Here is a 27,839-nt window from a genome sequence, read left to right as displayed (position 1 = left end):
TTAATCACGTCGAAAGGTCATATATGAAATGCACACATTTTAAAGGGATAGTTTGGCCAAAAATTATATTAAACCCATGATTTACTCACCCCAAAGCCGTCCGAGATGCATATGTCTATCATTTTCCAGACGGACACATTTTCAGTTATTTTAGAAAATGTCTTATATCTTCCAGCTGCTAAACAGTAAAGTTACAGGGTCCAGCTTCTTCAAGTCCAAAAAATGGGCATATATTCTTCCTCAAAGAAATCCAAACGGCTCCAGGATGATAAACAAAGATCTTCTGAGGGTAATCCGTGCAGTGTTGTTGTAAAAAAAATCCATATTTAAAACTTTATAAACGAAAATAACTAGCTTCCGATAGCGCCGCCATCTTAAACTCCTCTGTATTCAGGAGAAAGTATCAGCGTAGTGTACGTACTTTTCTTAGTGACGTATGACAAATTCGGAGGGCGGGGCCACAGAGCAGCAGCAGAGAAACCTCCGTAAGCTGCGTAAGCTCTCATCTTGAATGCCGACTAGGGATGTTCACATTGACCGTTTAACCGTTAACCGAAGGTAAGAATTTATGACCGATTAACATTATCAGTTAAAATAAAAAAAATTTGTTAATACATGGTGCGTGTCGTCATGAGCTGACAGACATTTCGCCACTTTTCTATCTTTAATTTGTGAATGTCCTGTAAATGACACAAATGATTGCTGCCCTGACGGTCTGATAAAGTAATCATTTGTATGAGAAATCATTTGTATGCGTGTTTGGAAGCTGAATGGAGACGCGCGCGTGTCCGCGCAAGATGACGCGGTCCGTCTCGCGCACATCCGGACAGAAGTTCGCTGATGGCCTCTGACCCTAACCATAAACATCTCTCTTTTTACACAAACGGAGAAAGACGACGCAAAACCAAAACTTTATGAAAAGCGTCCTGCTTTAGAAATGACCACTGTGGTAGATAAAACGGAGACAATCTGCCCTTTGGATATTAATCCACTTGACCGATCGCGTGCTTTTTAATAAGGTAATGTTGCGTGAATATCTGATAATGTATGAATCCTGGTTCTGTTGTTGATCTGTCGCTGCTGTTTGCACGTTCAAATTAAATGTTTTGTTTTTACTAGTTCACAGACAACCGTCAACTGTATTTTTACTCGATGACAATTTCATATTAAAATCTTATATGTTAATGTTCGGTTTAGAAGCTACGGTTGTCGGTCGGGAAAATTAACTGATATGGGCATCCCTAATGGCGACGCAACTAAGATGGCGGCATTATCGGAAGCTAGTTATTTTCGTTTATAAAGTTTTAAATATGGATATTTCTACAATACGTCCATACGTCATGCGTGACATTTCGATGTGGTTATGTAATATGTAAAGTCACACAGGCACGTCACACGACCAGTGCAAGACAAAAGCTGTGGTTAAAATTTTTTGTTGTTGTTAAAAATGTTGATCGTTTCGCTAGATAAGACCCTTATGCCTCGGTTGGGATCGTTTAGAGTTCTTTGAATCTGCATTGAAACTGTAAACTGTTGAGGTCCACTAAAGTCCACTATATGGAGAAAAACATCAAATGTTTTCCTCAAAAAACTTAATTTCTTCTCAACTGAACAAAGAAAGACATAAACATCTTGGATGACATGGGGGTAAGTAAATTATCAGAATTTCATTAATGAAAGTGAAATATTCCTTTAACAAGCTTGGCGAGGTTGAGAAACCAGCTAGGACCAGCCAACCACCACAGGCTTAAGCAGTTTTTTTACTGGGTTGTCCAATGTTAGCTTCCAAAAATATTAATAATTTCCACCGGCTCATGTGGGACTAAAATATGTTCACATAAGGAAACTAAGATGTTGAAGCTGACCAGCTAATGTGAGATTCGAATCTTGCAGGACTGAACTTCACTTCAATCACTTTGCTGAAAACAGTATGTTTGGGCTTCACCCTCTCTCCAAGGTTTGACTTTACACTCACGTCGTCAATAAATGGCAAAACTACATTCACTTACATGTATGAATACACAAACATATTGTATATCTTTATTTTGCTTGTGCAGCCTGAGGATAAGCAGAAAGCTGCTCAGCAATTCACTAAGCTACAAGCTGCCATGAAGGTCCTGGGCATCTCCACTGAAGAGCAAAGAACTGTTTGGTTGATCTTAGGTGCCATATACCATCTGGGTGCTGCTGGTGCCACCAAAGGTAAAATACATACAGCTCCAAACAATGCTGATGTGTGAATGCATGTGTAGATCTCTAAAATACAACTTTAACTTCTATTAAGTGTATTTTTAAATTTGTCCACTAAGAGTCAGCAGAGTCTTTTCAGTCATATAACGCAGAAATGTTTTACTCTTTATGCTCTTTGCAACAGCTGGCATGTGTTTGTGTGTTTAAGAATTTTTATGTACATTCATCAATTCATTTTTAGTAATAAACACCATTTCTCTGTCTCTAACCGTCTTTTTTAATCATTTGTTTTTATTGCATATTGATGTTGCATGCTGCTTTCCTCATAACACAGAGACAGATGCAGGTAATCTCTCTCTCTCTCTCTCTCTCTCTCTCTCTCTCTCTCTCTCTCTCTCTCTCTCTCTCTCTCTCTCTCTCTCTTTTTCTCTCTTTTACATGTTTCTTTTGCAGATGAGCTGCATCTGTCTTTCATCCACCTTATACTTGAGTCTGTGTTTCCACTTTCTAATGTTGAATGCCAGAATAAATAAGTTTGTTGTCTTTGATCGTCAATGCAGGAGATGAACGTTTCTCCTTGTTTATTTGTGACCCGGATCACAAAACCAGTCATTAGGGTCATTATTTTGAAATCTGAAAGCTGAATAAATAAACTTTCCATTGATGTATGCAGGGTTCCCACTCGAAGTCAAATGTCAAATTTCCTGACTTTACCCTAACTTTCACTGACTCAAAAGCTGAATCTCTATGAACTATGTCCGTGATGCCGTGAGCCTGGATAATGTATACACCATGAGTTTATAGAAATGTAGCTTCAATGCGTAAAATGAATAAACAGTCCCAAAAACAAGCTGTTTAAATTGTAGTCAGCGGTGGCTTGGACCTGGAAATGGTATTCCTTACGTCATAGTTAAAGGTGCTCTAAGCGAATTTACGCGTTTTAGACCATAAAACATTTTTTGTTACATACAGCAAACATCTCCTCACTATCTGCTTGCTGCCTGTCCGCTGATCAAACTCAAAAAAAACGCGATCTCTGTAGACAGCCCAGGCTCCACAAACTTCAATATAAAAACAGTGGCCAAACCTAGCACCACGAAAAGTGTTCCAGCCAATAAACGACAAGAAGGATTTGGGGGTGGGGGTTGGGCGCGTTCATGAAAGCACGGAAGGGAGGGGGAGGAGTTAGCTAAGCTCCGTTTGTTTAAAAACAGTTCAAACATCAACAAAAAGTGATGTCTCGTAGATTCGCTTAGAACGCCTTTAACAAGCGGATTACATTTTCCATGACATTCCATGACTTGGACAAAAATATAATAGACCTTAAATGTCTGGAAAAGACCTTTTAAAATTCCACGATATTCTAGAAATTCTATGACCCGTGGGAACCCTGTGTATGGTTTGTTAGGATAGGGCAATATTTGGCCGAGATACAACTATTTAAAAATTTGGAATCCGGGGGTGCAAAAAATCAAAATATTGAGAAAATGTCCTTTAAATTTGTTATTTAAATTTGTTTTGCTATGACAAACACTCTTAAAGGGATAGTTCACCCAAAAATGAAAATAATGTAATTAATGACTCACCCTCATGTCGTTCCAAACTCGTAAGACCTCCGTTCATCTTCTGAACACAGTTTAAGATGTTTTAGATTTAGTCCGAGAGCTTGTTGACCCTTCATTAAAAATCTATGTATGGTATACTGTCCATGTCCAGAAAGGTAATAAAAACATCATCAAAGTAGTTCATGTGACATCAGTGGGTCAGTAAGAATGTGTTGAAGCATCGAAAATACATTTTGGTCCAAAAGTAACAAAAATTACGACTTTATTCAGCGTTGTCTTCTCTTCCGCGTCTGTTGTGAACCGCATGCGCAAGACTAAAGTCACGTGACTGCAGGATGTAATCCTCAGACATGTTTGCAAAGTTTTTTTTTCAAACTTACAGCGTGCATCACCCTCAGACTGTAAGCGAAGCCCGGGCGCACAAAAAACAAAAACAGCTGGGGCGCACCAGATAACACGTCATCCGCGTCACTGCAGTCATGTGACTTTAGTCTCACGCATGCGCTTCACAACAGAAGCAGAAGAGAAGACAATGCTGAATAATGTAGTAATTTTTGTTATTTTTGGACCAAAATGTATTCTCGATGCTTCAACACATTCTAACTGACCCACTGATGTCACATGGACTACTTTGATGATGTTCTTATAACCTTTCTGGACATGAACAGTACACCGTACATAGATTTTCAATGAAGGGTCAACAAGCTCTCAGACTTAATCTAAAACATCTTAAACTGTGTTTCCGAAGATGAACGGAGGCCTTACGAGTTTGGAACGACATGAGGGTGAGTCATTAATGACATTATTTTCATTTTTGGGTGAACTATCACTTTAAGAAAGGATGTGTTAATTTTTTTGTTATGCTTTTAACACATTATGTACATCCAACCTGATTCCATCAGCGGGCCGTAAGCAGTTCGCTCGACACGAGTGGGCGCAGAAAGCCTCGTATCTCCTTGGCTGTTCGTTGGAAGATCTCTCATCCGCTATCTTTAAACCACACGGCAAGGGCTCCCTGCCCCGTTCATCCAGCTTGCGGCCAAGTTCAGAAGATACGGATAGCTCAGGTACCGGATTTGATCGTATTATTTATTCCATGACAAATGCTTTTCACGCTTCTCATCTTACATCAGTGTTCTTGCATGTGTTTCAGCATCCAAAGCGACTGCAGCTGAATGTTTAGAGTCCATGGCGTCTGGTTTATACTCTGAGCTTTTCACGCTCCTGGTGTCTCTTATTAACAGGTCAGTGATCAGTGGCCACCATGGTGGGACCTTTTTCATACAAATAGAAGACTTATTCCGGTCTCTTTTGATTTATCTTCAGAGCTCTGAAGTCAAGTCAACATTCTCTGTGTTCCCTGCTCATCGTGGACACTCCTGGATTTCAGAACCCACGGCAGGTGAAGGACCGGCGCGGGGCCACGTTTGAAGAACTCTGTCACAATTACACTCAGGAACGTCTGCAGATGCTTTTCCAGGAGAGAACGTTCGTACAGGAGCTGGAGCGTTACAAAGAGGTACCATGAAAATGTATTTGAAGGGATAGTTCCCCCAAAAATTGGAATAAAGAATACTATGAAAGTGAATAGGGCTCATAAACGGTTTGTTTACACTGAGGTTTAATTACACAGGATAAATGATAAATTCATATATTATATAACATGGGGCCACCCTGGGACCATCTCTTGGTTTAATGTAAGCTTTATTCCTGGTGGGTGCTTTGTGGTCCTGGTTATTATTCATTCGAAAAATGTATCTTGTCTGCGGTTAAAGATCTCTGCTTCTGTAGGAAAACATTGAGATCACATTGGATGACTTGGAGCCCAGCCCATCTCGATCGGTAGCTGTGATTGATCAGTCCTCCAGTCAAGCTCTGGTAAGACGGCTTTTATACACATGCAGTTCATACGAACGAATTGCATTATGAATGAATCGTGCACAACTATTGATCTTGTGACGTTCATAATAAGAGCTCTGACGATAACTACTTTGCTTTTTCACCTCTACTTTAGCTTTTAATAGAAACATTTAGCTTTTGATGATTGAAACTGAAAATCAAATTGAATCCAAGATAATGAGGTATAATAACGATTTAGCTTGCCAAGTGTTTTGCTGGAGACTTTTAACCTGACACTTAGGTTTACTTAAATATTGTTGATGTAAATTTTAATCTATCACTACAAACTATATATTGTTGGAAAGGTCTAAGCCTCTAGAATAGACATTTTAACAGTGTTTTATAAAATAATGTAGGGAGAGTGATTGATTCATTTATGAAGAGAGTGTGCCTCAAAACATTTATATCCTGCTAAATGTCACTGCCCCGCCAGGGGGACGTCTACGTTTTTCTTCAGTGTTTTTGCATATGTAATCTTATCTAATCATGACAAACTATATGATTTGAAAGCTATAAGAGTGTAGTTTTGATTTATTATCAGGATTTTGGGAAAGGAATGACATAGTAAGAGCCATTTTCTAAAATGACAGGGGTCCACAGGTGGGCCCATGGTGTCATTATATTTGTAACACTAATACCCTAAACCTAAAATATCTTGACAAACTATATATCATTGGAAAAGCTCTGAGAGTGTAGTTTTCATATTTCAAAATGTTTTAGCAGTAATAATAATGGAGTGACAGTAATTTATTAATTTGTGACAAGAGTATGCAGCAAACTGTTGACACCTAGTGGCTGTTGTTGGTAAAACCACTAAAAGTGTGACACAAAATCAAATTTTTGGTGATTTTAACTTGAAATTCGGATCACAACTGCTTCAGATTTATGGCTTCATGTTTACATGATTCCTTTTGTGAAATATTAAAATTTGTATAAATTTATTTATAAAATTAATATTTTATTGGATTATTTTTATTTATTAAAATAAATGTTAACTACTATAACACATTTTCTGTTTAATATTTTCACCTCCATATACTTTAGTGAGAATACGTAAAATGTCTTCTTTAAATCAAGACCAAGATTAGGCTTCTAGACCAAAAAATGGTTATATTAATTTGAAGATATACATTACCTTCTCACACCTAAGGGGTTAAACTGCGTTTATAAAGAAATATTTGTGTGTTTCCTAATTAAAACTGTGTCCCTGTGATTTCTTGTGTGTTTTGAATCAGATGCGCACCCTGTCCCGGACAGATGAGACGAGAGGTCTGTTCTGGCTGATGGAGGAGGAGGTTTTGCAGCCGGGTGGTTCGGAGGACACAGTCTTGGAGAGACTCTTCAGTTACTACGGCCCTGCGGAAGGGGAAAGCAAAGGTCTCTCTTAAACACACACAAACAGACTGTTGAAGCTATGTTATATTAGTAGGAATATCTTAAAGATGCAGTGATTTAAATACACCAATTACACCCCTAGACCAATGTCTGTTCTTTAAATCCAGGTCAAACAGTGCTGCTAAAGAGTGAAAAGTCGCATCACTTCCTGCTAGGTCACACTCACGGGACCGATTGGGTAGAATACGACACGAGTGGTTGGCTTAACCTCGCCAAGCTAAACCCCAACCCTCAGAATGCAGCCAGTCTCCTGCAGAACACCCAGAAGTAAGATTTACCCACAATGCTTTGCCGTTAACGCATTTGGGCACATTTAAGCTATACAAACACATAGACACTGCATTCAAGCTCTTTATTTGACTTCAGAAACCCCTCAGTACCCTGTTTGAGAAATGAGGAGTTTTTTCCTGTATTGCACAAGAATAAAAACGAAATAATGTTTACTATTCGGTTTCAATAGAAAGAGCATCAGTGCGATGTTTGCGGGCCGCTCCAGCAGCGCTGCGGTTCTGACCGGTTCTATCGCTGGACTGGAGGGCGTCTCTCAGCTTGCCATGCGTCGGGCCACCGGCATGAGGAAGACTTTTACTACCGGCATGGCTGCTGTCAAGAAGAAATCCCTGTGTCTTCAGATTAAACTTCAAGTGGTAAGAGCTTTCAAAAGGGTCTTTGGTTGTGCAATAGTGCCGACCTAATAAAATAATTCAAATATTGTGCGTAATGTTTTATGTGTTTTTAGTTCAAATGTATTTTTTGTAACTTTACTAGCTTTAGTTTTGTTTCTGATTAAAGTCTAAAATTCAAAATCTGCCAAAAAATTGACTCGTGTTGCCATTGTGGACAGAGGAATTAAAAACAATAATAGGTTTACATTTATGCATCTGCCAGAAGCTTTTATCCAAAGTGACGTGCAGTATTGAGCTACTGGACTCCAGTATCATCAGCCCCTCCAGAAAAATGTGATTATGCGATCGCATAATTCAATGCATAATCAGCCAAAGTCCGCATATTTATGCGGTGGCCACATTTTTGAAAATACACTGCATTTTCGTAGCAAAAAGACACATATATCTAAGCAGAAAGTTGAAAAATGTTGCATTTATTTCACACAAGTGCAGCCATGCCCCTGTTTCCATGGGAACGTTATGAAGTGACATAATTACGCGACATGAACATCAGTGAAAAGCTGCAAACAGTTTTTGCAAGTTCCCGCAATTTTTGCAAGTTCCCGCAATTTTTGCAAGTTCCCGCAATTTTTGCAAGTTCCTGCAATTTCATTGAATAAAATTGCATAAATATCTCGCATATTCCATCGCATTTTTTAAGAAAACGTGTTGCAAGATCAAGAATTTTTGCCCGCAAAGACTGACTATCAATAATAGCAACAATTTCATGTTTCTTTTTGTCAGGATGCATTGGTGGACACAGTGCGGAGATCCAAAGTTCACTTCGTGCATTGTCTCTTACCGCGAGCGGAGGCCCTGCGGGCACCAGGGTCCCCAGAGGGGCCGGGGGAAAGCGACCCCGGACTTGTGCAGTTGGATGTAGCTCTGCTCCGAGCTCAGGTTCGTGGCTTCAAACTGCTGGACAGCTTGAGGATTTATAGGCAAGGTAAGAGGAGATGCATGTGCAAGTCCAGTTTGACCCTATTGTTCTTATATAGCCAATAGTTTTAACCCCTAAGTTTACTTCAATATTTTCCATGTAAATTTTATCACAACAAACTATATATTGTTGGAATAGTATAAGCCTCTAGAATACATATTTCAACAGTGTTTTATAAAATAAATTATGTAGGGAGTGTAATTGATTCATTTATGAAGAGACTGTGCTTCAAAACATTTAAATATGTAAATATCCTGCGAAATGTCACTGTCCCACCAGCGGGACGCCTACATTTTCTTCAGTGTTTTGCATGTGAATTCTTATCCAATAATGACAAATTATATATTGTTAGAAAGCTCTAAGAGTCTAGTTTTGATTTATCATCACTATTTTGGTAAAGGAATGTCATAGTGAGAGCCATTTTCTAAAATGCCACGGGTATACAGGTGGGCCCACGTTGTTATTATATATTTGTAACACTAATACCCTAATCTAAACCTAAAAAATCATGACAAACTATAAATCACTGGGAAGCTAAGTGTGTAGTTTTCATATTTCATCACCATTTTGGGAGAATTATGACGTAGTGAGACTCAGTTTCTAAAATGCACGGGGCCACATGTAGGCCAAATTTGTTTTTACATATTTATAACACTAAAACCCTACTCTAAACCTATAAAATCATGAAAAACTATATATCACTAGAAAGCTCTCAAAATGTAGTTTTCATATTTCAAGGTCATCTAATGATAGAAATAACGTAGTGACAGTTTTTGGTTACATGACCCCCCCCCATAGGAATGCATATTAATTATTATATATTCATAAAACTATATCCTAGTATAAATCTTCAAAAATGTTGACAAACTATATATTGTTGGAAAGCTTTAAGAATGTAGTTTTCATATTTCTAAACATTTTTGCAGTTATAATAATGCAATGACAGTAATATATTAATTAGTGACGAGAGTATGCAGCAAACCGTTGACACCTAGTGGCCGTTGTTGGTAAAACCACTAAAAGTGTGAGAGAAACCTAATTTTTTGTGATTTTAACTTGAAATTTAAATCAGAACTACTTGAAACGTATGGCTTCATGTTTGCATTACTTTTGTAAAATATTTACATATTTATAATTTTATTTATAAAATTAATATGTTATGGAATTATTTTTATTTATTAAAATAAATGTAAACTGCTATAACAATTTATTTATTTAATATTTTTACATCATGACACTTCTTGAAAAACTGACACTTCTTGAAAACCAAGATTAGGCTTCTAGACCAAAAAATGCCAGAGTTATATTAATTTGAAGGTGTATATAACATTTCCATCCCCCCCCACACTAAAAAGCGTTAAATGTGTAGCGAGAATTAGTCAATAAACCGGATCTCTGTATCCTATTTGCAGGTTACCCTGATCACATGGTCTTCTCTGAGTTCAGGCGACGCTTCGATGTTCTGGCCCCTCACTTGACAAAGAAACTGGGTCGAAACTACATCGTCAAGGATGAGAAACGAGTGAGTAGCGGGGTTAAGAGTCTAATGGGCATGCGAGGAATACAATAAGAGCTTTTGACATGACAGAAATAAACTTGGTAATTGTGATGACTGGGTCGGGTCTCTGATTCGGATCAATGCATACAGGACAGGTGAAATGTAGTAATTGTTCTGGGCTTTAGTGCTCACTAAATGCCCAAAAGTACTGCAATTATCAGCTTGGAAAATGTGTGTCCATGCAGTTTCTGAATCTCAAGTTTGGCCCTGTGTTTAGAAAAAAGTATTTATACAAAAACTTAACTGTAACATGACCCTGAGTCGCCAAGTGTATTTATTTTCTTAGTATGTTATGTAGCGGATTTACATGAATGCAATGCAATGACCTTTGCATTGCTAATGCAATGATTTACTGTAAATTCAGCACCCCATAACTATTATTATCGTAAACATAAAACGCAGTTTAAGAACGACAACCTAACAGATTACAGATGTACCAATCTACTGTTCCTACCAGTTTCCAAGAGGTGAAAGTTGAATCCTGTCTATGAGCAATTTAGGCTAAACAGAGTGCAGAAAGGTGCCCCGTCCTCTTTTTGTGACACAACAGACGAGGTCAGTGGTGTTGAAAGCCTCAGTTGAAGAAAGAAAAAATGCAAAATGAGAGATCAGGAGAGACACGGACAGAAAGAGAGATACAGAGAGCTAGAACCCTGTTTCCCCTTTTATCATCGTCTCGGAGGACGGCCTTTCTTTGCGTCCAAACAATGGCCCTTCAGTTTTTTGGGGCCAGTTCCCCTTTAGTGCTGTAATCTAGATGGGGCCTTTCAGATAGATCGAGTTCTCAAGACCTTTCTGCATGAGACAGCATGATACTATAAGGGTCGTCTGGACAGTTTAGGGACTGTACAGCAGAGAGTAACCAGTATGTGTGTTTTATAGATCCGCACAGAGGTCAGTCGTGTTTTAGTAATGTAGACTTTGTGAACTGCAGGTGTGACGTGATCGTGTGTGTGTTGTTACAGGCAGTAGAGGAACTTTTGGAGTCTCTGGAACTGGAGAAGAGCAGCTATCACATGGGCTTAAGCAGGGTAAGCACACCAATACACACATACAGTGCATATATTTCAGTTCGTTCTGTCACATTAAAGCATCAAGGGATGCAGGTGAGTCAAATCTTTATTAGTATAATTTAGTCTGTGCTTTGTTTTTGTCCTAGATTATTATGGTTTTTAGTTTTATTTGATGTACTTTTTTACGGTCAAATGTAAAGCTGCACTCCGTACTTTCCCTCTCTATCGCCATCTCTGTTTGAAAATGAAAGTATTTTACGCGCTTATCATTTTTAAAGGGACATTCCACTTATTTTGAAAATATGCTCATTTTCCAGCTATAAACAAACGTTTTATGTTCTTGCTCAATAAATGACTTTTAGTTTATTTTGTAACCAAAAAGCTACAAATTGCTGTTGTAATTGAAAACCTCACTTGTATGCACCAGAAAAATTATTGCTGTAAAGAAATTAAATCATGTCATAATGTTTTTATGTTTTTAAAAATATTTTCTTTTTTAGCAAAGATTGCTTTTCATTGCAACAAGCTACTAAAGATTTGCTTGACTGTAGTTTAACTCAGTTTGCAATTTTAAAGTAGCTTCAGCACTGCTACTGTGTTTTTTTTTTCACTGCTGCATGGTTTTATTGACCAGGCGTAAGAAACCCCCATCACCATGTGAGCAGTTTTGTTTGTTTGCGTGTTTTTTCTGTTTTAATGGCGCCCTGCTTCGCCACTAATCAGTCTAAACAGACACTGGAGCTCCGCAGTTTAATCCCATCAGCTGGAAAATCACGGAGGACTGAACGACTCCAAGAAAAACAGGAGCTTGTGTAAACAAGGCCCTCCTGAAGAATGAGGATTTATTGGACCGTACTATAAGTTGGAATAGTTAGTAATTATTTTATGGCATTTAAAATTGCCTTCTGGATTCACGGGAGCTGAACCACGCTCAGAAACAGATTACAATGTCAAGAACGGTTCACTAAAGGATTCAAGCAACAGAATGCATTGATTTCCAGCTCTACTGACGTCGCCTGTCAGTTCTCCTTGGCTTTGACTGTGGCAGTTACTCACAATGAACAATAAGCTCAAAAAATGCAATAAATGGACATTGATTCATATTGTTCATACTCACCCAACCCTAAAATACAACAAAATATGCCACAGTTATATATTACATATATACTCTATTCTAGATACAGATATATCTACTAAAACAGATTTACAGATATAAAAATGTATTATATAAATAATAAAAATAATTATTATGATGTAAATGTTTCTAGTCAAATTTAAAGATGCAGTACGCAATTTTGCCTTTCTATTTTCGCCAAAAATAGCTACGGCTGTAATAATGTGTCCCTAGCTGAGAAAACCTTGAGAAAAATATTACTCTAAAGAAATTAAATCATGTATTAAATATTTTATGTAAATTAAAAATATTTGTATCATATTTTATTTTAAAAAATTATAGCATGTATTATTATATATAAGGTTGTATTTGTTAACAATTAGTTCATGCATTAGCTAACACGAACTAATGAACAATACTGTACACTTTATTCACTTGTGTGTTTGTATGTCAGGTGTTTTTCAGGGCTGGAACGGTGGCTAAACTTGAAGCTCAGAGAGATGAACACACCAGACAAAACATCACACTCTTCCAGGCAGCCTGCAGGGGCTTTCTGTCCCGACAGGCCTTTAAAAAAAGAAAGGTAAAGAATGTAAACATTCATTTCTCTTGTATGTCTTGGAGTGTATTTGTTAAAGGGCCAATATTATGCCCAAGGTGTAATTTAAATCTCAGGTGTGCCTAGAATGTGTCTGTGAAGGTTTAGCTAGAAAAAAATACCCCACAGATCATTTATTATAGCTTGTCCAAAAAGCAAAAAAAGTGATGTTTTCATGTGTGCACCTTTAAATGCAAATGAGCTAAAGCTTTTGGTTAAAAATGTATTTGATTCTTGTCAATGCAGTTTGAGACAATAGTATATTTAGCCGCATTAGTGCTAACTAACACATTTAGAAATCTTTTGGGTAAAGTTAACCAGTCAGTCAGTGGCTGTGGGCCAGGCCTTATCAGTGTGACATCACATTAACAAGAGAATCAAAACAGCATAACTAATAAGACTGCTCTGGTTTAATGGGGATTAAAAAAGGAGGAGTGGGTGGATTTTTTTCATTGTAGGATGGTTGTGTTCACACACTGCCAAAACACATTTATGTTCAAACACTTTGTAAAAGTGAATTTTGCATAATATGGGACCTTTAATGATTCACATTACAACGATTCCCGTGATTTAACATAATGCCATGCAGTTATGGCTGTAAACTAAATTGGTGCAATTCTCAATCTCTCTCTCTCTCTCTATCTCTCTCTCTCTCTCTCTCCCTCTCTTGAGCAGATCCAAGACCTAGCCATCCGTTGCATCCAGAAAAACATAACTAAGAATCGTGGTGTGAAGGGTTGGCCCTGGTGGAAGCTCTTCACCACCGTACGGCCTTTAGTGGAAGTTCAGCTCACCGAAGAACAGATTCGAGGAAAAGACGTGAGTCTGTCTGACAGATTTTTAGATGGTTTATTTGAAGGAAACTATCTTAAACCTAAGCTAGTTTTCTAGTCTAAGCTGTTCAAGCATATGAAAACCCCTATTAAACTAGCCAACAGACCAGCCTCACTATTGGCTAGAAGACCAGTAAACCGTGCCAGGCTGGTTTAAGATGTTTATTACAGCAGAAGGAACATCAATATTTTTCTGCCTGTATGCTTGGACGTGCATGCCTCAAAGGTAAGGTGATCTGAAGACTCTCGTTGCATCATTTCTATAGCGAGAGAGACATCTCTTTGATTTCAGCTCTGTCAAATCTCATTCTAACCTCAAAGACTTTGCATTCCTGTCTGGCCTATTTCTGAATTCATCCGAATGCAGAAAGATAACAGTGTTTCCTCTAGGATTTTTTTCAGCTGTGGCGGCAGGGGGCGCCCATGATGATTATAAATGTACATTTTTAAAAAAAAAGTAGAATATAGGCTACAGTAAACTAACATGTATTTTTTATCATTTTCATGCTGTCATTTACTTTTCCTCATATTTATAGCATATTGCTTTTCTATGTTTGATCTAAAATGTATTTTCTTAAAAAACGTTACATAGCTACGTACGTAGTTCGGATATTTCATTGTAGTTTTAATGTAGTGTGCATTGCAAGTTGTGCTCGTGTTTAGCGTTACAGAGCTGTTGCAAACTCACGCACAGTCCTGTTTGATAATCCGCACCACTGTGATTGACCGAACATCCATCAGCAGCAATTTTATTTCACACCCGGTCCGGACCATAAGACATAAAGACCCCGAGCCGGTCACACCGCAAATTGCGCAGTTGAATAGAAACCTTTAACGGTCTTCAGACAGATCTTAAACACAAAGCACGGGACCATTTAAAAACGAGTCAACTTTTGGTCTTGGATGTTAGACCCGCATTTTACTCTTGTCTATTGAGTCCCGACCTGCATCTACAACACAAATGACACGCGAATAGTCTATTATTACACCCGTTAGATCAAATCCCGCGGGTACCCCGACCCTGCTGTTTCGTCTGAAAACAGATAAAACAGTCTCACCGTCTGCCTCAAGTTTCTATTACCAACGTTCTTCTCTTCCACGGGAATAATGTAAGTTTCCTTACAAACAGATTCGACTATTAATGACTTGCAGTCGCATATAAGTAGAAGTATTCACTATTTAGCCTTTTGTTTTTGGACAAATATCATATCATTTAATGTAAAACTTTGTGAGTGTTGATCTAAAGCACAGAAGATTGATTGACAGCTGAGCGGTCAGCAGCGCGCTACTGCGCTTATAGCCTATATTCTGAATAACTAATGACCAGATAAGTTGATAATATGACTGAGTACAGTGATTCCAAATGAATGTCCAAAAAAACTCGTAATATGTCAAATCAAAAGTTTAATAATGTCTTTTCTCGCAGCCCTGCGCTGTGTTGGTGTAGACATGCGCCGGTGAACATCATATGCGTGATGACCTTGCAGCTTAAATTACCCTAAATTTATAGTCATAAAGATAAAAGTAAAACAACATTCGAAACTTCAAATGATGTATTTTTATTTGTGTAAACTCACAATAAGGATAAAACTTTGTGCTTATTTATAATCATTAACAACATGACGTGCTTTCTGCTGCTTTGGTTTTACAGCGCGTCACAAAAAAAGAACAGAAACTCAAATACTTTTTTATTCGTTTTGTCAATTTAATAATTATTTAAGTGCAACATATTTCGTATAGGCTTATTTATTTTATTATTATTTCTCAAAACAGAGACGTAGCTTAATAATCCTCTGTTGATTTAAATCTATTTGTGCATGAAACTAAACCCATGGAAGAAATTATGATACTTTAGGAGATTTATTTATAAATGAGTTAACAACGCAAATCCACAAAGGAATTTATTTCTAGACAGCCAGTCTCGCAGAGCGGACATTTCGGTAGCTTTTTTGCGAGCTGCCGCCGTGGGTTTTGTCTAGAAGGGATACAGCAAATGCCGAAAAGTTAATGATTAGATTTGGAGGTAGGATTATTAGGATGAAAACAGCGGCTCTGGCTAAATGAGATACAAATACATCCTACAATCGTGTGAAATTTTGTGTTTAGAGTTGGGTTTGGTTGAAGGATTAGATTAAAACAGTGGTCATCCAGCGAGATTTCATTTGCTGTATCCCTTCTATCCACAACCGCAGGCGTGGCGGGGATGTTTTAGGCATGGCGGGCCGCCACGGTTGAATGTATATAGCGGAAACACTGATGATAATCTGACAAATAAATATTAGCTCAACATAACCTCAGGCCAATGATTGTCTTGTTCTTATCTACATATTAGGGTCAATGACCTGACGTTAAATATTTTGTGTCTGTATGGATAAATTAAATGTCAAAGGGTTAAAATTTCAACAACAACAAAAATGGCAGATTACTTGCATACATTGTCCTTTTTAAGGACCAAGTCAAAAATTTCTGGTTTTATTTCATTTTGAAAAAATATTTGGGGGATAATTGCAAAAATGTCGATGTGGTGTAACCAGTCTGTGTCAATTGGTGTAACTAGTCTTTTTAAAATGAAAATATAAATATTTTCATAAAAAATGTAAAATAATATATGAAGAGTTTGGTTCCAAAACGCAATAAATCCATTTTGACAAATTTTGGTAAAAACGTGTTTTCTATACCAAGAAAGTGACAAGATGAAAACAACTATTTTCTGTTACAAACTTTCACATAGCATCTTTAGGTTATAAAAACATAAAAAATTCAAATCCATAAGTTGATTTTCAAAGATTTATTATAAAAACGGATAATTTTTTCCACAAAATGCAATAAATCCATGACAAGTTTTTATTCAAAATGCTATAAATCTATTGAATCAATAGCCTATATAAATGTGCATTCATCTTTGCCATGTTATATTCATTTAGTTGACTAGTTGTACACACTAATTAAAATATAAACATTAATGTTATTAATCAAAACACTTACTTTGTCATATTAAGAACCCTGTCATTGCGGTTACTTGACGTCTTCGCTTAACGTCTTTCACAGCGATCAGCTGTAAAATGTTTTTGGTCCTACTCGATTTTCGTTGACTTTGAGTAAAATTATGGAAAGTTTTTCATAAGATCCTCTGGGGTCAATGTGTTAGCATGAGAAGCTTGATGCTGTCGGGAGAACAAGCACCCGTCTCCCGAGTGCCTCTCAGGGAAATTGTTAGATGCTGATGGCTTACGTTTCTTTCCCATCACAGAAAACCATTACAGGTTTATGAATGCAATTAAAGTATTATTTTGTTTTGTTTGTTGATCACGAAGTACAAAGTAGATGAGGAAAACCAGGACTCCGTGTACTCAGCGCGTCCGCCATTGTTTGTTTACATTGCGTGAACGGTGGGCTGTAATATCAGAAATGGATTTATTGCGTTCTGTAAAAAAGGGGGAGTGGCGTTTGTCGCATTTTGGGAAAAAAGGGAGAAAAGATGACAGAATAACACGGCGGATATTGGATTTTGCGTAAAATTAAGAATTTACTTTTAACTACTGACCTGATATAATGCTGATTTTGGCAGTAACTCATTTTTTTCAAAAATGGCGTTTATTGCGTTTTGGAACCAAACTCTTCATATAATCATCTAGTTTAGTATAATATGATTTTTTTTTCATACATTTTTACATAATTTGTCAAAGATTATTTATAAAACAGAGCTGTTTTTAGCATATGTCCGGACAACAAAAACGCATTAATGTTTACATTTAGAAATAACTAATAAAATTAAAATGATTTTTTTAATGATTGTGCTCACATCCCATCAAGGTGGATAAAATATTTAATATTTATCATTCTTTGTCGCAATTGGCGGTTATACCATTTGACATTTTCAGGTCCATTCAGTCTTAACTTTCATAAAAATGGTGCAAATGGAGTTTTAATTGCATAAGATTAAAGCAACACTAAAGACTTATTGCTCTTTGCTCCCCCTACAGGTTAGAAGGGTAATTGTTCATTACCACTGTCGTAAATACTGCAGCATAGCTGGCTCTGATTGGATTGTAGGTCTGCCGTAAAGCAAGTTTTTGTAGTTTTCACTCGAACTACAGGACCGCTACCCAACGGTTGGAAACTTCTTTAGTGCGGTTTTGGCCGATAGAGGGCTGCAAAGCGAATGTGAAAGTGCCATTCACCCTGTTTTGAGTGGTTGAACCACTAAAACTTTTTTGGAAACGTTATTTTAAGGTAAAAAAAACTCTTTGGTGTTGCTTTAACATAAATACACTATGTGCATTGACATATACCTGATGCATGCTTTAAAAAAAAATTTTTAAAAGATCTTGCCAAACCGTTTTTGTCACGGACTCATTCACCATTGTCTGGTTTGCTTTCATTTGTGATACATTTCTCATGTCTGACTTGTAGGAGGAAATCATGCATCTGAAGTTGAAGTTAGAAAGGGTGGAGAAAGAAAGGAACGAGCTGCGACTGACCACAGATCGTTTGGAGAGTAAAGTAAGACATGAATCTGGTTTGACTTCAGTATTGCCCAAAGCAGGTGTGAACAGAAAAATGGAGCACAGCAGAACTACACGAAAATGCTTATTTTTGGTTTCTAAAGACAAAACGTGTTCTAACTTTGATAAAACGTTTCTTTTGGGACACCCAGGACAACCTTTATTAGAAAACCATGGAGCATGGAATTACATTAAAATTCCCAGAATGAGTGGTCTAATTAATTCAGTACACTTAAAAGGCAGATGGAGTGGTTGTCGAAGAATTTGCATCACTTAATGGTGTGATTGACCAATCAGAATATAGTATGTTAGACATCTGTGTTCCAGGCATTGTATAATGCTTTTATATAAACTTAAAAAGAGTCTGTATGAGTTGTTATACATAAAAAAGTCTGTGGTATGTGTTTATTTCGATAATCAAATAAATGTTTGTATTTTTATGTAGATAACAGAGCTAACAGCAGAGCTGTCTGATGAGAGGAACTCCGCAGAGTCTACATCACAGCTGTTGGAAACGGAGACGAGCGAGAGACTGCGGCTAGAAAAGGACATGAAGGATATGCAGGTACATCAACTCCATCAGCTCTGCAGCAGCCACACCGCAGAACCATAGCACAAAATTTATGACAGTGCCAGGACTGTTTTACAAGCTAAGATTCATAGCAAATTAGGGCCGCTGCATAACAACTAATCGCAACTAATCGTTTGCAGAATAAAAGTTTTTGTTTACAATTACTTAGGTGTGTATTGTGTAAAAAATTCTGTATAACAAAATATATATAAAACACACATGCATGTATATATTTTAAGAAAAAAAGTTTATATATAAATTATATATATATAAAAAAAAATTATGTTGATATTTCTTAAATATGCACATACACATATATAAAACACACACACACATCAAACGATAGCAAAGACGTTAAACAACATACATCTGGCAGAAGATCATGGTAAAACCAAGCTTGTTGAACATACCCGTTTATGTATCCGTATTAAACATAGGTGAAGTTTGACACTGTGAAGAAAGAGATGGACTCCATGGAGATGGAGATCATGGAGGCCAGACTTTTCAGAGCATCAGAGCTCAATGGCGAGATGGACGACGGTGATGATGATTCTGGTAAAAAAAAAAAAAACTTACATAGGATTTTCAAAAATTTGTGTGTAAGCACACTTGGGAGAAAATCTTGAGTATGATTTTGAAAAAGAAACAATAAAGATCCACCATAGATGCATTGTGGGAACTACCACTAAAATCTTAATCTTAAAGGGATAGTTCAGCCCAAAATGAAAATTTTGTCATAATTTATTCACGCTTAAGTTGTTACAAACCTAAAGAAATTCTTTTTTTTTCTCGGCTAAACCCAAAAGAAGATAATTTATGGCCATGTTTGAAACCAAAGAGTTTTTGATCACCACTGACTTCCATAGTATTTTTTCCTACTATGGTCCTCCCATTTCCTGCTTGATTCCAAATATCTTCCTTTTGTGTTCAGCAAAGCAAATACATTTATACGGGTCTGGAACAACTTGAGGGTGATTAACTTTTCTTTACTTTGTTAAGAAAATACTTTTTCAGAGGGAGTGAATGTACAATGATGATCTTAAAGGAAAACAGTTTTTCAATATCTTACTATGTTCTTGCCTCAACTTAGACAAATTAATACACACCTATCTTTTTTCAATGCGTGCACTTCATCTTTGTACAGCGCTTCGTGAATGTGTTAGCATTTAGCCTAGCCCCATTCATTCCTTAGGATCCAAACAGGGCTGAACTTAGAAGCCATCAAACACTTCCATGTTTTCTCTATTTAAAGACTGTTACATGAGTAGTTACACGAGTAAGTATGGTGGCACAAACATGGTATATGGTGGCCATACAATATAGTTCTCATTTTTATTTGTTTAAAAAAATCACAACATTTTATTTTGTGGCACCACACTTACTCGTGTAACTACGCATGTAAATAGGGAAAAAATTGAAGTGTTTGGTGGCTTCTAAATTCATTCCTGTTTGGATCCTAAGGAATGAATGGAGCTAGGCTAAATGCTAACACATTCACGATGGGCTGTGCAAAGATGAAGTGCACGCATTGAATAAAGATAGATATGTATTAATTTGTCTAAGTTGAGGTAAGAACATAGTAAAATATTGATGTTAATAAAATGTTTTCCTTTTAAAGACATTATAAGGGACAGAGATATTGGACAATTTACTTGTACATTTTTGAATTTGATGCTTTTACCAAAAGCACCCTACAGTGCATACAACCTCTACATATTATGAGTATGTTGCTAGCTTCACTTTCTACTCGTTAAGCTACAGTACAGTATGTGTCACTACGTGAATTGTCTGTGATAAGTGAGAAACCGCTCAAAGCAGCATGTGTATCGATGAGTGTTTCTGCCTGTCAGGAGGTGAATGGAGATTGAGATATGAGCGTGCCATCAGAGACAATGAATTCACAAAGAAAAAACTCAAGCAGGAGTTGGATGACAAGCTAGAGACCGAACAACAGAACAAAAGACATGTGGATCGAAAAGTTAGTACAAAAACAAACACACACACACACACACACTGAAAATGTTTTAATACTTTGACTTTGGAAACTGCATGACACTGAAAGTCATATGTTTTTACCTTAATCTCTTTCTCTCTCTCTTTCGCCCTGTTCAGTTAACAGAGCTGCAGGCCGATCATGAGGAGTCTCAGCGATCTGTCCAGCAGCTGAAGAAGAAATGCCAGCGCTTGGCAGCTGAACTTCAGGACACCAAACTGCATCTGGAAAATCAAGAGGGACGCAACCATGAACTGGAGAGAAAGCAGAGGAAGTGAGAGACGATCACATGCACACATCTGTTTATCAATAATGCTGATTTTTAATTAGAGAGATTTTTATTTACTCTTGGGAATGTTTGGTTACTGTCTGATTGGTTGGGGTATTTGGTTGTTTTGTTGTCTGTTATAATTTTTTTTTTTTTTTTGGCCGTTTGTTTGTACAATATTTGTGACCCTGGACCACAAAACCTGTCATAAATCACATGGGTATATTTGTAGCAATAGCCAACAATACATTGAATGGGTTAAAATTATAGATTTTTCTTTTATGGCAAAAATCATAAATATATAATAAGGATATTTTGTAAATTTCCTACCGTAAATAGATGAAGAGTTTGGTTCCAAAACGCAATATATCCATTTTGACAAATTTCGGTAAAACATCTTTTCTATACCAAGAAAGTGACAAGATGGAAACCACTATTTTCTGTTACAAACTTTCACATAGCATCTTTAGGTTATAAAAACATAACAAATTCAAATCCATAACTTGATTTTCAAAGATTTATTATAAAAAATGTATAATTTTTTCCACAAAATCAATAACCTATATAAATGTGCATTCATCTTTGCCATTTTATATTCATTTAGTTGACTAGTGGTATACACTGAAAAAAAAACTTTAATGGCATTAATCAAAACACTTATTTTGTCAAATTAAGAACACTGTCATTGCTGCGGTTATACTTGACGTCGCCGCTTAACATTTTGCACAGCGAACGGTTGTAAAATGTTTTGGTCCTGCTCGATTTTCGTTGACTTTCAGTAAAATAATGGAAAGTTTTTCATAAGATCCCCAGGAATCAATGTGTTAGCATGACAGAAGCTTGATGCTGTCGGGAGAACAAGCACCCGTCTCACGAGTGCCTCTCGCGTAAATTATTAGATGTTGATGGCTTACGTTTACAGATGTTTACAGAAACGTCTTTACAGAAAACCATCACAGGTTTATCAATGCCATCAAAAGTATTATTTTGCTTTGTTTGTTTGTTGATCACGAAGTACAAAGTAGATGAGGAAAACTAGGACTCCGTGTACTCAGCGCGCCGCCATTGTTTGTTTACATTGCGTGGAATGGTGCACTGTAATTTGTGGAGCGGATTTATTGCATTCTGTGGAAAAGGAGGAGTGGCGTTTATCGCGTTTTGGGAAAAAAGGAAGAAAAGATGACAGAATAACACTGCGGATATTGGATTTTGCGTAAAAGAATTTACTTTTAAATACTGACCTGAATATAATACTGATTCTGGCAGTATGCTAAGGACTTCATTTAGACAACTTTAAAGGCGATTTTCTCAATATTTAGATTTTTTTGTACCACAGATTACAGATTTACGACAGTAGTTGTGGTCACATACAGTATTGTCCTATCCTAACAAACCATATATCAATGGAAAGCTTATTTATTTGGTTGTTTTAAGGGGGCGTGCACACCAAAACATTTACCGCCATGGTCAGTGCATGTTTTCAATTGTTTCCAATTGAAGCTCTGCGTTTTTCAAATAAGCCAGCAGCTAGCGTTTTTTCCGTGCTTGCCACTGTGCGTCAAGAGTTGAAAGAGATTCAACTTTGGGTGAAAAGCTCCGCTCGTCAACCTCAGTTCTCACATGGTCGTCCAATCACAGTGGAAGAAGGGTGGGACATAATTACAGCAACCAACCTTCTCACTGCTGAAGTATCACAGCTACCAAAGCGCTCAGCTGAAAAACAGCTTGCATTCGGCCTCCTCAAGGCATTTTCAGCCGCGTTTAAAAGTTTTGGTGTGACCACTCCCTAACCACTTTTTTTTCTTTAAAGTTTACCAATTTACTTTAATGATTTAGCTAATGAATAACATCAAGTAATTTAGGAAATTAATAAATGTTAAATTACTTGTTGCTAAATTATTTTATTATTTTTAAGTATTTAAAGGTTAAACTGCCTAAATTCTTTATCAATAGAGTCCCACAGGGATGACGTATTTTTGTAGGCCAACCAGGAAGTTTGCAGGACACGGGTTCCCTCGCTAAAAACCTTATATATTTTCCCCATAGACGTTTGGATTATCGCAAAAAATAAGCTATGTGTTTAACAAAATTTAAAGGGCACCTACTTCATTGCTAAAAAACAGTGTTATTTTGTGTATTTGGAGTGAGAAAATGCGTTCGCCTGGTTTATGGTTTAAAAAACACATTATTTTCCACACACCGTACAATTTTGTCTTCCTGAAACGCATTGATTTTGTACAAAATTAATTTATTTGAAAAGCTCTGTGTCCCTGATTGGCCAGCTAATCTGTACTTTGTGATTGGCCTGAATACCTCGTCAACCAGAAATGTGGCGCTCCTTACCATGTTTTAAAGATTCAGTCACAATGCAATGCTAACAGGAGTTATCTTACAGGCTGTGAGTCTGAAGCGGGAGGAATTATGATAATGTCGGTCTTGTCTATATCACTAATCCCCGGAAGTAAACTGTTAACTGCAATCCGTGTGTTTGTTGTAGTCCAAGAAAAGAGATTTACGTTGGAGACAATAACTCGTGTCATCGTTTACTTTGGGGTTTGTACCTTTTGCATATCGTGAACATGTACTAATACACACTTACACACCAAAGGAAATGTAAAAACGTGAATCGGATAATTGGTGCTCTTTAAAGACAATGACACGTTTGTCCAACAAGATCATCTTTACAGAGGAATACAAATGTTATGAATTTTGAAGTGTGAATGCATTTACTAGAAATATAAAAAGCCAAAATTTGACTTCATGGGCCATGAAATAACATTATACATAAAGCTAGTATAATGTTAAAAAAAGCTCCCTTAACATGCACAAGAACTTATGAGTCTAGGATACTTAAAACTCTGACCATTGTTTGATCTTGTGCTAACAACACAGATTAATGTTTGTGACTACCACCAATCAGAAGCAAGATTTCATCAGATTGAGGAAGTTCATGCACCGGTGCCTCTTGACTGAAGTTCTCTTCTGATAGCAGTTAATGTCCATTGTAGATATGACATGTGTTCATATGACCTGTTTGTCCTGTTTCTTGCAGGTTTGATGTGGAGCAGAACCAGCTTAATGAGGAACTACAGAGGGAGAAGAACCAGCGAGAGAAACTGAACCGAGAGCGAGACATGCTTACCGGCGAGTTATTTACAATCAGACAACAGCTACAGGTATGTTTGTGCATTTTATATTTCGGTATCTTTGCTGTGACAGGCGAATATGGTTACCTGGTATTTAAACATGATGATTGTGTGTTCAATCAAGCTAAGCATGTAATGTGTGTCCAGGATAAGGACACCGAGCTATCCGCAGTCCTTCTGAAGGTGGAGCACCTTGAATCTGAGATCCAGGACCTCTCCTCTCAGGAGTCTAAAGACGAGGCTTCGCTCGCAAAGGTTAAGAAACAACTGCGCGACCTGGAAGCAAAGGTCAAAGATCAGGAGGAGGAGCTTGATGAACAGGCCGGAACCATTCAAATGTTGGAGCAGGCTAAAGGGGGTTAAAGGATCATCTGATTTAAAAAAAAATGGATATAGCCTTATCTGATCTACCGGCACGTGTGTCTCAGGCTAAGCTTCGTTTGGAAATGGAGATGGAGCGAATGAAACAAAATCATTCTAAGGAGCTTGACAGTAAAGAGGAAGAAGTGGAGGAGATCAGACTGTCCTGCACCAAGAAGGTAAACATAAATCATCTGAACATTTTGCTCTCACAATTTCACACATGTCTGTTTGATAATGGATGTTTTGTGTGTATACACAGTTGAAGCAGATGGAAGTGCAGTTGGAGGAAGAATATGACGACAAACAGAGAGTCCTGAGAGAAAAGAGAGAACTAGAGTCCAAACTGATAGCGGCTCAGGAACAGGTACTAACATAACACTATTTACCGCAAGTAAAACCTACACAAATAGCACAAAAAACACTACATATTATACAACATACAGCACAACACGCCACACAATGTTCAATTGTACGTCAATTTAACACAATGCCACACAACACAGCTTAATGTACAATGCAATACAACACAACAAAAAGTTTACACATTTCCATGCAGACGCTTTATCCAAAGTGACTTACAGCATTAAACCCATGACTTGTTTTTTGTAAACTGAATTACAGGTTGGTCATAAGGATGTCGAGACCGAAAAACGTCTGAGGAAAGATCTAAAGCGTACAAAGGTCCTGCTGGCTGACGCTCAGATCATGCTGGACCACATGAAGAGTAACGTGCCCAGCAAAAGAGAAATCTCCATCCTTAAAAATAAGGTAGCACTGCTATTTACTATGAATTGGGGACAATGCGACACTGAAAATGGTCGCTCTGCCAATAGAAGCACCGCCTTCCATTTGTGTTTTTTAATTGAGATTTTAGAGATATCTGGTCTTTCCACATTCGTAGATAGGACTTTAGTCTTGCATGACTGAAATAACAGCCTGGAGATATTGCAAACATTGCCGTGTATTGGTGTGACTTTACTGAAAGGACTTTGTCTGAGCGTGCGTGTTCATTTTTGGTTTAGCTGGAGGAGTCGGAGTTCGCCTGTGCGGCTGCTGTTAAAGCACGCAAGTCTATAGAGCTGGAGATCGAAGACCTTCACATTCAAATGGATGACATCACTAAATCCAAGATGTCTGTAAGTCAAAATCTTTGCTTACTGTACTATGTAGTATGTGAAGTAGCATGTGTGTAGCATTTCCAAATTCTCAGCATTAACCGTAGGAGAAAACATGCAGACATAGCATAAATGTGTAGGTAGCCTATTCATTCTACACATACTTAGTTGAGAAGTACTTTACTGAATGCAGTGCATATATTTTAACGTTAATTCACACTAGAGGTCTTCTCGGATCGATAGAAATGTACCGGACCCGAAACGACCCGAATCACTTATTACCCGAACCTAAAGGTGCATACTTTTTTTTTAAAAGACCCGACCCGAGACAAACCCAAGAAAATTAGACCCATGTCTGACCCATTGACAATTTTTTTTAACCCGTCTGGACCCGAATATAAACGGCACCGACGTGAATGCAGTGCATATATTTTAACGTTAATTCACACTAGAGGTCTTCTCAGATCAAAAGAAATGTAACCGACCTGAAACGACCCAAATGACTTTTTACCAGAACCCGAGGTGCATAATTTTTTTGTTTTAAAGACCGAACCCGAGACAAACACGAGAAAATTAGACCAGATTCCGACCCAGTGGCAATTTTTTTAACCTGACTGTACCCGAATGTAAACGGCACCGACGTGAATGCAGTGCGTATATTTTAACGTTAATTCAGACTAGAGATCTTCTCGGATACAAAGAAATATACCCGAAACTACCCGAATCACTTTTTACCCGAACCCCAATGTGCATAATTTTTTTAAAGACCTGACCCAAGACAAACCAAAGAAAATTAGACCCGAGTCAATTTTTTTGAACCAGAATGTAAACGGCACCGACGTGAATGCAGTGCATGTATTTTAAGGTTAATTCACACTAGAGATCTTCTCGGTTCCAAATAAATGTACCCGACCTGAATCACTTTTTAACCGAACCTGAGGTGCATACATTTTTTTTAAAGACCCGACCAAAGACAAACACGAGAAAATTAGACCCGAGTCCGACCCGACCCAGTGCCAATTTTTTTTTACCCGACTGGACCGAATGTAAACGGCACCGACGTGAATGCAGTCCATATATTTTAACGCTAATTTCCACTAGAGGTCTTCTCGGATCCAAAGAAATGTAGCCGACCCAAAATGACCTCAATCACTTTTACCTGAACCCAACATTCTTTTTTTAAAAGAAAGACTCGATCTGAGTCCGACCCAACTTAGTGGCAATTTTTTTTTAACCCAACTGGACCCGAATGTAACGCACCAGTCAGACAGAAAGGCCTCGCAACCAATTTGGCCGACTGCTCCATTTATTTTCCTTTGTGATCTGACGACACCAAGGTAACTGCTAAAATGTGCATTCAAAATTGATTGACAGGTCTGGCTCAATGAAAAGTAACCTACCGCCAGTCACACGATGTCGCAAGTGCTTTTGGCAAACAGAAAAGGGGTTGGAAAAGGGCTCGATGCACACACGCACGAGAGTTTGCTGCTTCTCCGGTCCGTTCTGCAAAAACACATTCATTTTAAATTACCCGAGACCCGATACCGCTAATATTATACACGGCTCGTGTCCGAGGTACACATGAAACTTTTAGACCCAATCTGCTCTCATCTCGTGTTGAACCTCGGATTCCAAGTTGACCTGTGAAGATCTCTAATTTAGATGCCGTATGTCTTCCTGTCATCCATGAACCAAACTTTTTTTCCCAATCGCTTTTCATTTCTTGTCCATTCACAAATACTTTTGTCCTAAAAGTGCCAACAATTATTATTACTTAAAGCATTTCCTGTAACTTTTGCCGCTATATCGCCATCTTTGTTTCAAACATAAAATTGCAGGTTATGGTACTTATTTTTACTTTTGTTGAAAATCACCTGACATTTACCGCAAAATCCAACCTAAAAGAAACTATAAATATATATTTTTAAATTTCAGGTTAAGGAGATGATTTTGAAAACTATTAACAATTGTTAATGTACTTACGCAATAAGTAAGTTTTTTTTACCATAAGAAAAGTTATGGATTGCATCTTGCGCAAGTGTACGCCATATAATCCAAAGCTGTTTAGGACTCTTTTCATGTTTAAAAACTGTCCTGAAATAAACCTA

General features: G+C 37.5%; 1 protein-coding gene across 1 annotated transcript in view; it reads left to right on the top strand.

Annotated features, from left to right (window-relative positions):
- Nucleotides 1-27,839, top strand: part of myo18aa (myosin XVIIIAa) — a 47,770-nt gene that overhangs the window by 10,471 nt on the left and 9,460 nt on the right. The window contains exons 12-36 of the mRNA XM_073874457.1: nt 1,894-1,957; nt 2,058-2,202; nt 4,658-4,822; nt 4,909-4,999; nt 5,082-5,274; nt 5,547-5,633; nt 6,890-7,031; nt 7,157-7,316; nt 7,510-7,696; nt 8,459-8,660; nt 10,067-10,176; nt 11,178-11,243; nt 12,794-12,922; nt 13,613-13,756; nt 18,184-18,273; nt 18,721-18,840; nt 19,284-19,401; nt 20,697-20,824; nt 20,959-21,113; nt 24,160-24,283; nt 24,401-24,601; nt 24,682-24,792; nt 24,876-24,980; nt 25,238-25,384; nt 25,639-25,752. Of these exons, the coding sequence (XP_073730558.1) occupies nt 1,894-1,957; nt 2,058-2,202; nt 4,658-4,822; nt 4,909-4,999; nt 5,082-5,274; nt 5,547-5,633; nt 6,890-7,031; nt 7,157-7,316; nt 7,510-7,696; nt 8,459-8,660; nt 10,067-10,176; nt 11,178-11,243; nt 12,794-12,922; nt 13,613-13,756; nt 18,184-18,273; nt 18,721-18,840; nt 19,284-19,401; nt 20,697-20,824; nt 20,959-21,113; nt 24,160-24,283; nt 24,401-24,601; nt 24,682-24,792; nt 24,876-24,980; nt 25,238-25,384; nt 25,639-25,752 (3,298 nt within the window). The remainder of the gene's footprint in view (nt 1-1,893; nt 1,958-2,057; nt 2,203-4,657; nt 4,823-4,908; nt 5,000-5,081; nt 5,275-5,546; nt 5,634-6,889; nt 7,032-7,156; nt 7,317-7,509; nt 7,697-8,458; nt 8,661-10,066; nt 10,177-11,177; nt 11,244-12,793; nt 12,923-13,612; nt 13,757-18,183; nt 18,274-18,720; nt 18,841-19,283; nt 19,402-20,696; nt 20,825-20,958; nt 21,114-24,159; nt 24,284-24,400; nt 24,602-24,681; nt 24,793-24,875; nt 24,981-25,237; nt 25,385-25,638; nt 25,753-27,839) is intronic.

Source organism: Misgurnus anguillicaudatus, chromosome 12 (assembly GCF_027580225.2).
Source record: "Misgurnus anguillicaudatus chromosome 12, ASM2758022v2, whole genome shotgun sequence".
In the NCBI taxonomy this organism is placed as follows: domain Eukaryota; kingdom Metazoa; phylum Chordata; class Actinopteri; order Cypriniformes; family Cobitidae; genus Misgurnus; species Misgurnus anguillicaudatus.
Note: the sequence above shows the minus strand (reverse complement) of the source record. Positions and strands in the feature narration are given on the sequence as shown.